At 39.1% G+C, this 9,751-nt stretch overlaps 1 protein-coding gene across 2 annotated transcripts in view; it reads right to left on the bottom strand.

Moving 5' to 3' along the window:
* Positions 1-9,751, bottom strand: part of CPNE8 (copine 8) — a 181,983-nt gene that overhangs the window by 67,579 nt on the left and 104,653 nt on the right. For both annotated transcript variants that reach the window (XM_019509385.1, XM_019509386.1), the window contains exons 10-11: positions 8,730-8,783; positions 6,318-6,379 (exon numbers count right to left, since the gene is read on the bottom strand). In XM_019509385.1, the coding sequence (XP_019364930.1) occupies positions 6,318-6,379; positions 8,730-8,783 (116 nt within the window). The remainder of the gene's footprint in view (positions 1-6,317; positions 6,380-8,729; positions 8,784-9,751) is intronic.

Consider the following 9,751-nt stretch of genomic DNA (forward strand, 5'->3'; position numbering starts at 1 on the left):
AGTACAAGGGGAGAATGACGTCCTGGGATTTGCTTGAGAAGCATCTATGGATGCACGCCAGCGTTTTGGTCGCTTTACTAGCTGCAACATCACATTGCAGGCTCATGTTCATCTTGTGGTCAATGATGACCCCCAAGTCTCTTTCTTCTGTAGTGCTAGCCAGCGTAGCACTGTTCTGCTAGCCAGCGTAGCACTGTCGAGCCTATAAGGATGCTGCAGGTTTTTCTTCCCAAGGTGGAGAACCTTGCATTTTTCAGTGTTAAACACCATCAGGTTCTCATCTGCCCATTTGCTGAGCCTGTCCAGGTCAGCCTGGATCACCCTCCCGTCTTCTGGTGTGGATGCTTTGCCCCAAAGTTTGGTGTCATCGGCGAACTTGGCCAGTCCACTTCTGACTCCAATGTCCATATCATTAATGATTTGGAGAGTTCAGATTTGATTCAGAGAGAATAAAGGGTCTCCTGATTCGATTTGGATTTGGAGATTCAGCCGCCGAATGGGGACAAACCTCTGCCAAACTGAATCAGCGACCGAAGCTTTTCACAGCCCTAATAACTACAAAAATGCATGGTATGATTTTTAGAAGCTTCAGCCAGAATTGTTTGTTCTTCCAAATATTGATTACAATATTAATTTCAGTCTTCCAGTCATCTTTATGCACTGTAAGCAACTGCCTAGAAACCATGATCTTGGCTGAACTAAACAGAAGAGTTGAAAGGAGGCAAAATATGATTTAATCTATAAAATTCTTCTGTAATGCAAACTTATGACTGCAAATGACCTACTATGAATAGTAAACTTTTTAGTTTTTATAAAAGGAACATGATTTATAGAAAAAACACCAAACCCTTGATATTACATAATATAGACTTGAAGACAAGGTTTACAATGCTGTTCAAGACCTATTATAGACTGGGACTTTGAAATCTCAAATAAATATATTTTAAGATTTTATAATCTCCAATATGCTTACAACTGAAATTATCATAAAAGTCATCCAAGTTTAATATTTGGATCTTTATAAAGATCCTAATGCTTCGAAGGAAACCCTGAAAAACATTCTCTTTTGAAATGGTGTAATTGTGTCTATTTTGCTGCTTTCATCTAATAAAACAATTACATATCTCCTAATGGCATAACAGAATCTTAGCTCTTCGATGTAGGAACCACCTATTAGATCATCTATGCAATCCCATTGTGCATTATGTTTCATTCCATCTAATCTTTACAATTTCAATTAATAGAAATTATATGATGGCCCTCTGAAGACTGTTCCTTTGTCTAACAGCCACCATAAAAATCTTTTCTAATAGCGCTACATTTTCCTTTTTTTAATTTCATCTCATTACTTACAATTATACACCAAGGCCACAGAAACATGATGGGATAAGCAGCTAAACCCCCATAATTACACAGCAGTGGCATCAAAGTCTTTGTTCCCTCATTTCATACATGTGGATAATTCAAACTACGGATGACAAATACATCTAACAGTTCAATTTGAACAGTGGACATTTAGAGTTTCTGATTCCCTGGTAGGTTTGGGTATCTATTTCCAACAACCTGGAGGCAGATGAGGCAGGAAAGTGTTTCTTCCTTAGTCTTCACCTTTTTGAGCAAGTGGCTAATTTTATAATGGGAAGGTGGCTGAATTCCTGATTTCTCATGCTCACAAACTTTTGCAGCAAGTAGTTGCTTCATTGTAGACTGTTTCAATATTTTTTTTCTATTAAATGATCAATAGACAACAATGTTGGTATTGAAAAAATTATCCTTGTGCCTCAGAGTCAACATCATACTGAGATAAATTAGATTGTTCTATCTCCCAGAGCTGTTTTAAGTTATTTCCACACACAGACATACCCTGGCATCAATTTACATTTGTCCTTGGGTTTAGAAAGATTGTTTTATAACCATGTAAACTAGAAACTTTGGTATAAAAGTCTGCTTTGGATCCCCTAACTCCTAGGGCCATGTTCCATTTCATTCTACTTGCCAACTTAACTTGGGTCATTCAAAGAAACAGGGGCATTCCCATCTCAGCCATTATCTAATTCCCAGGCCATACTCCCCACATTTCATAGGTATTTTATACTTTCTGAAATTTTTCAGATAAGAATGTAGATTGCAATTCACCACATAGGATCAGGCAAAGAAGAATAAATCAAATTTTAATCAGATGTTTATTTCTAATAAACTGACTACTTAAAAGTGGGAAGCATTATGTAATTGTCTGATTTAAAAAAAAAAAAAATCAATGGATTTATGATAGTGAACAAACCCAGATACAAAGATTTGATATCTTCATTGATATGCAATAAAAATCTCTGCACCCAAGTCCATTGTACAATCCATTGTTAAGTATTATAGCAAAGAGTGCAAGGGGGAGTGAACTAAAAAAAGAAAGCCACGAAATAAATTAGTATCTTATCCAAGACTCTTTCAAAAAAGACAATAATATTAACATTTAGAATGGCACATCCAGTTAGATGAAAAAATTCAAAACAAAACTGCATGAAAGCAGGGACTTAATATTTTAGTTCCCATTTGTTAGTTAGGATCTGTCAAGAATTCCATTATATGAATGCTAACCCTAACCATCTCCAATCAATTTTAAATAAGTTTTGAATATGCAACACTGTATCGATATCTACCTTTAAAAAGCGAATGTTGCATTTGGGGCAGGATCACCTTTTTTCCCCTTAAGCTAACTAAATGAGAGAGAACATGACACTGACACACTACAATTTGTTGACATGTTTCATAGATTTCATAGACGTTTGGGCTGAAAGGGACCCCGGAGGATCATCGAGTCCAGCCCCCTGCCCCAGGGACAGGAAGTCAGCTGGGGTCATAAGATCCCAGCAAGATAAGCATCCAAATGCGTCTTGAAAGCATTCAAAGTGGGTGCTTTTTTGTTACTATACAGAAAAAAAGAGCGACTAATAAGAGAGACAAACCTGCACTCTAGGCTAAAACTAAAATAATGAAATTATACTTGTTTAAGGACAAAAAAGATTCTAGACTTTAGTCTTAAGACTAACAATTAGAATCATATTGTATATTATAGCTAAAAAGAAACAAAAAAATCATTTACAGAAATTAAGGATTTGGGGGTTTTTTCCCCCCTCAGAATACTGCCTTGAGACTCCTGGACAGCCTACATAGAGCTGCATGAAGCTTTGGTCACGATTTGATTCGGCAGAGATTCGGCTCAATTCAATAGCCAAATCTTGGATTCTGAATCAAATCAGGAGACCCTTTAATTTCTCCGAATTGAATCGGAACCCTCCAAATCGATTCAGAGAGATTTGGAAAGATTTGACAATTCGGACATGGACACAGCTTTAAATGTTTTTTCTACATACCTCAACGTATCAAGTGGCTCGTGAATGCTGAGATACTGGGGCAGATGAAGCGTCCCACAGGAGCACGGAGGTGGGGGGCCGGTCCACAGCGCACTCGGCAGCAGACTTGGAAGTGAACCAGAAGCAATTCCAGTCCACCAGGGAGTGCACGGGCCCCTGTGTCCCCTTCAGCTTGGTGACTGGTGCCTCTTGGGACTGGGGGGCACCCAGGGTCCCCCCGAGGCCAAAAACTGAGTTGGGGGGTTGCAGAGGGGTCCCCCTGCACGCTCGGTGGCAGACTCAGAAGTGAACCAGTACTCCCAGTCCAATTCCAGGTTCACCGCTGAGCATGCGGGGGACCACCCCCCGCACTCCTGTGGGACGCTCCATCCACTCCACCATCATAGCATTCACAAGCTGGTACTCTGAAGTATGTAGAAAAAACATTTAAAGTTGTGTCTATGGCCGAATCACTGATTCTCTGAATCAGCATCGAATCTTCAGATTCAAATTTGGCCGACATGAATTGGGACAGTGATCTGAATCAATGAATTGAATCACTGTTCCTGATTCGGGCTGAATCCAAATCAAATATGGCCCATTTCGCACACCCCTAGTCTACAGTACTAGCACACAGCTTTCTTCCACAGAGCTTGGGAAACAAGCAGGAACTGGAAGTCCTTACACAGTTATGAAACTAGGATGCGATTGAAATAACAGACTTGGTGGGATAGCCTGCATGACTGAAGCACTGTTATGCATGGGTACAAACTGTTCAGGAAGGACAGGTAGAGGAGAAGAGAAGGAGGAGTTGCACTTTATGTAAAAGAGGCATATGATTGCTCAGAGCTCCAGTATGAAACTGGAGACAGGCCTGTTGAGAGTCTCTGAGTTAGGGTCAGAGGGGAGAGCAACAAGGGTGATGTGGTGGGGGTCTGCTATAGACCATCAGACCAGGAGGAAGTGGTGGATGAGGCTTTCTTCAAAAAGCTAGTGGAAGCTTCCTGATGACAGGCCCTGGTTTTCATGGGGGACTTCAATCACCCTGACATCTGCTGGGAGGGCAATACAGCAGTGCACAAGCAATCCAGGAACTTTTTGGAGAGTGTTGGGGACAACTTCTTGGTGCAAGTGCTGGAGAGGCCAACTAGGGGCCATGGTCTTCTTGACCTGCTGCTCACAAGCAGGGAAGAATTGGGGGTAATGTAGTAATGGTTGGCAACTAGGGCAGCAGTGACCACGAGATGATTGAGTTCAGGATCCTGAGGAAAGAAAGGATGGAGAGCAGCGGAGTGAGGACCCTGGACTTCAGAAAAGCATACTTTGACTCACTCAGGGAATTCATGGGCAGGATCCCAAGAGAAGCCAGACTGAGTGGGAGGAGTCCAGGAGAGCTGATTGCGCTTCAAAGAAGCCAACTACCCTGATGTGCAGGAAGACTAGCAAGTATGGTAGAAGACAAGTTTGGCTTCATAGGAAAGTCTTCAGTAAACTAAATAAAAAAAAGGAGCGTATAAGAAGTGGCAACCTAGACAAATAACTAGACAAGAATATAGAAGCATTGCTCAGGCGTGCAGGTATGAAATCAGGAAGGCCAAAGTGCAATTGGAGCTGTAGCTAGCAAGGGATGTGAAGGGTACCAAGAAGGATTTCTACAAGTATGTTGGTAGCAAGAGGAGCATCTGGGAAAGTGTGGGTCCATTACTGAACTGGGGAGTCTGCAGCATGGGACAACAGGAGATCCCATGGCCAGTGAACTCAGGATAGGGGGGCACCCATCCATGCACATGGTAGTGGTGGGTGGGGGTTGCCAGCATATACATACAATGTAGTGGTGGGAGAGCCTGCCCGCACATGGTGCTGTAGTGGGGGCTGCCAGTGCATGCACATGTACACACGCACCCCCCACACAGAATAGCAGTGGGGGGAGGGTCACCTGTGCTTTTAAAGTCCAATGAGCATTGTTAGACATACAACTATAGCCATAGAGTAATGCCCTGGTGCACCTAGCAAAGGAAGATGTTTTTCCTTTTGTAGTCTGAATCTGAAGAGGAATATGAAATATTTTCCAGCAAGACAGGTGCAGTACAAGCAGTTATAGGGAGAATTCTAGAACAGTTCACTTCAAGAAGGACATGGACACATTGGAAAGAGTCCAGCAGAGAGCAAGAGGAATGATTAGAAGCATGGGAAGCACGACTTCTGAAAAAAGCTGAAAGAAAAAGGGTTATTTGGTCTGGGGAAGAGAAGACTCAGGAGGGATATGGTAACAGTTTTCAAATACCTCAAGAGAGATTATAGATAACTGCTCCTTGACTGTTTAGAGAGCATAAGTACCTCATCTATTTGGATCACTTTCTTGGGGAAAGATGCCTATCTTTAGGGAGTGTTGTAGCCTAAGTATCAGGCATCCGTAAGCCTGATCTGCATCTGACCCTAAAGTCTTCAGACCATTGGAAAAGTCCAAATTTTGCACAACACTGCTGCACCTCTTCTCATAACACCAAACCAAGCTTCTGTTCTCTACAGCAGCTTCACACGGAATACTGAGAAAAGTTCAAGGTCTTGTTCTTATTTTTGAAGTGCTCAATAATCTGGGCCCAGAATATTTAAAGAAGCTACCTAAACCTCCATGATGAAGACTTTGATCAACTACTCAGCTCCACAGGGACACTGGAACTTGTCTGTGTAGGCAACACAGCTTTCATACTAGAAACTGTGGAATCAACTTTCACGGGAACTAATAGCTAAAGACAACATCACTTTCTGCCCCAAGTATTGCCTTCTTTATTACTAAGACACAGGAATGTGCAGATTTAAAAAAAGTTAAGCCAAACCACAAATACAATTTTCTATGCAGGTAGGCAGTTCTTTCAATAAGTTCCTACCTTTTGTAACAAGAGATATCTTCTTAGAGATAATAACCAGTTCTTAGTGAATTATATACTGACAGCACAATTAATCACTTACCCGCCTTTAATATAATCAAGAAATGAAACTTCTGTTTCGATTAGGAAGGAAAGCAATGTTACCTATAAGTAAATAAAAGAGAATCAGTCATGAATTGTCATTCTTCATGTGAAACACAAGTTACAAAAAAACATTTTTAGAAGCTAATAGTTAAGAAATTTCTCCCATTATAAGGGATCAAAGGAGAAAATATGTTCATCAAATATTTCCAATAAATGTCTCCTGGAAAGATGGAGACATCATGAGACAAATAATTTCAGCGACTTGGTTCTTATTCTAAAGTGAAAGAGGGTGGGATGAGGAAGAACTTCAGGGAATGTTGCTTCACATGAGATAGAAAATAAACCTGGTGGGAATCACTGTCTCTGCAAGTTGCACAGTAATGTCAAATGTTAAACCTAGTTGACCCATTACACAAGAACTTCAACCGTAATTGACAAACTATATTAAAATTACCAACATATATTACAGATCACTTCACATTTTAAAGTAAAATAAGAGACCTTTGGGTAATGACTTAAGAACAAAAAAACCCAATGAATTAAAAACATATAGAACAGGAAATACGTTTTATTTTAAGTAATTTCTTTCCCTGCCTATCAGTGTCAAGCTTAAAGCTTAAGCACTTCCTTCTTCGCCGGCTTTCAGTATCCTAAGTCTAAGTCTCTTTCTTTTTATTTATAAAGTAATGCGAAGTCTCCTCACAATGAGGGATGCCTCTCAATGAAGACAGCTTAATTTAACTAGGCAAAACAAATCTTAATGACTGAGACACAGAAGAAGCTTACAGCAGAGGCAAACAACTTTTTCTTTACCTCCAAGACAACCACAACAGAAAACATCACAAAATCTTTATTATATATAATCAGTATTCAGAAGATCACTGCTACTACAACACTAGCTACCTTTCTCTTCCACTTGCTTTGACATACGTCATCTCTGAACCTTGGTGATCTGAGAATATGAAAGCTATAAGGCATATTTTCCTTTTGTGAACTAAATTCTAGAGGCTAGTAATAGTTTGCTTGAATGTAATTTGTAAATTAAATATCATCATTTTAGATGGAGTAATAAGACAGCCTCCCCCTTCCATACACCATCAGCTTTTCATAAAAAAGTGCACTCATAGTTGTTTGCAAAGTATGAAGGCATGTAGAAACAGGTATTAGAATAATTTGGTTGCATAAATACAAGGAGACTCTTTTTCGAAAGCCAGGATGGAAATGGACATATAAAATAACTATACTTTTTCTTTTTAGAGAGTGGTCCTTAACAAAGCTTCATAATCAAATTCTATTTCTACTTTTAATACAGATTTAAAATAACAATTTGGTTCCCTGTTTCCTTCAATGCCCAATACATCGGTGCATCATACTACTACTTTGCAGTAGCATATTAAAACCTACCCACATGCCAGCATGAATACTAACAAAATGCCAACATGAAAGGTAATTAATTGTTCATTGAATAAAATCCTTACAAATTACTAGACTTGCTGGTTTAGCCTATTCTGAATTGTTTACGAATATGTACAGAGAAGACAAATGGCACTTGCGCTGTTTATAAACAAATTCATAAAAAGAACCTGAAAGTGAGGATTTTTTACTTCAAGACTGCAATCCTGCACAAACAGTCCTGCCACTTTACTGGGGCTGCTCATATAAGTCCAAATAAGCAATGTGTATTTGTAAAATTAGGGCTTAAATTGGTATTTTGGTTCAACTTTCTGAAATGGAAATTCTCGACCATTATATTTATTCTTGATTTTCCTAGATGCCTGAATATTACATCAGCATTGCAGATTTTATAATAGATCAAACTGATCATAACCGAGAAAAAATGGGCTCCTGCATTATTAGAAAGTAAACAACATTAGATATCAGCTTGTACTTTAATGAATAAAAAGAACAAAAACACTATTAAAAAGTGTAGTCACTGCATTTCTTAACTTTCTTTCTAACCCCAAATTAAAGACCTAGAGTCTTCCTTGTTAAACCATTGGAGGCATGAACACTCATCCCTATTTTGTTCATTTTTCAGAACACAAATTAATAAATACAAATTTATACAAATTCTTAAAAACCAAATAACTTTTAGATTTCAAATAAAAATCAATATTGTCCAGCCCAACAACTCTGCACTTTTGGCTTTTACTATGCTATGCCTAATTCTGAACTCCCAGGGAACTCAACGTTACATTTTGGATAAAGATTTTGTAGACATCAGTCATGTAATCACAGAAAAGTGAAAGAAGAAAAACTGTTCTAGGAAATGTTTAATGTTACATTTTTAAAAGATGGTATTGCTCTTACACTGTCAAATTGTAGCTTGAATACATTTTATTTGAAGGAGTTCAAGCTCAGAAGGAGTTTAAGTTGGGAAGGACAATTACTATAAAAAGTATTCACTTACTGTTCCAGAATTAATATACTTTTTCTTTTTCCCTTTTTTCTTTGGATTTATCACCTGGAAGAGTAAATAAAACCAACAGAAATCATTTCTTATGTATCTGACATACTGAAAATTGTTAAGATGCTTTGAAGTAGTCTATCCAGGTACATGCTAAATATATCAGGCATACAATTCACTTGTGGTCCCCACCACAGGGGCACATGCTTGTTTCAGAAAAACTGAATTTAGCTTCACAATAACCCAGTATCTAACATGATATTAGTTGCAATATACAAATATGGAATGAAGAACAGAGAGATTAAAGCAAATAATGATCATCAACTGTGGATGTCCCATCTGAGATGCCCATGACTGTTTTTCAGAGAACTTAGCATTGTATAGGATTTTATTTGGTCAGAGTTCAGCACTCACTGACATCAGTTGCACCTCAGAGTTTGATCACTTCTTCAAACCAGGCCCTGGAAGTCTTGTTTCTTCACCTGCTAAGCTTTATGCCATTGTCCTTCCCACTTCTAATCCATTATCTCTCAGTCCCCTGCCTCATCATGCCTAGATTTGTTTCTTCACCCTTCTCCATTCTACTTGGACAGCAGAAAAGGATCTTCTTGCTCCCAGTTCTGGTACTTTGCACAACAGCAGCCTCTGGTGGTTATGAGGAGCCACTACAAAGAAAATACTGCTATGAGTATTTTCTGCTGTGAGTACAAATACTGACATGAGTACCTGGCAGCCCTGCTTGGAGCTTGCTCAGTTGCTCTACAAGGATGGTAGAAATGTATCATCTGGCCAGTATACAGGGACTTCGTGAGGATGGCATATTCTCTAATTCTTCACGGAGATGGCGTTTCCAACAATGATTTCTTAATGTAGGTGAAACCACCTATTGTATTTTCGATAGAGGTCATTCTGAGAAATGAATGAACCTTTTTCAGAACGTTGTCCTGATTGTTACATACCATCCTACACTGGAACATATAATATGGATCAAACAATTACAGCCTATACTCAAAAAAAAAAAAAAA

The sequence above is a fragment of the Gavialis gangeticus genome, unplaced genomic scaffold, assembly GCF_001723915.1.
Source record: "Gavialis gangeticus isolate Ggan-Ray unplaced genomic scaffold, GavGan_comp1, whole genome shotgun sequence".
NCBI lineage: Eukaryota > Metazoa > Chordata > Crocodylia > Gavialidae > Gavialis > Gavialis gangeticus.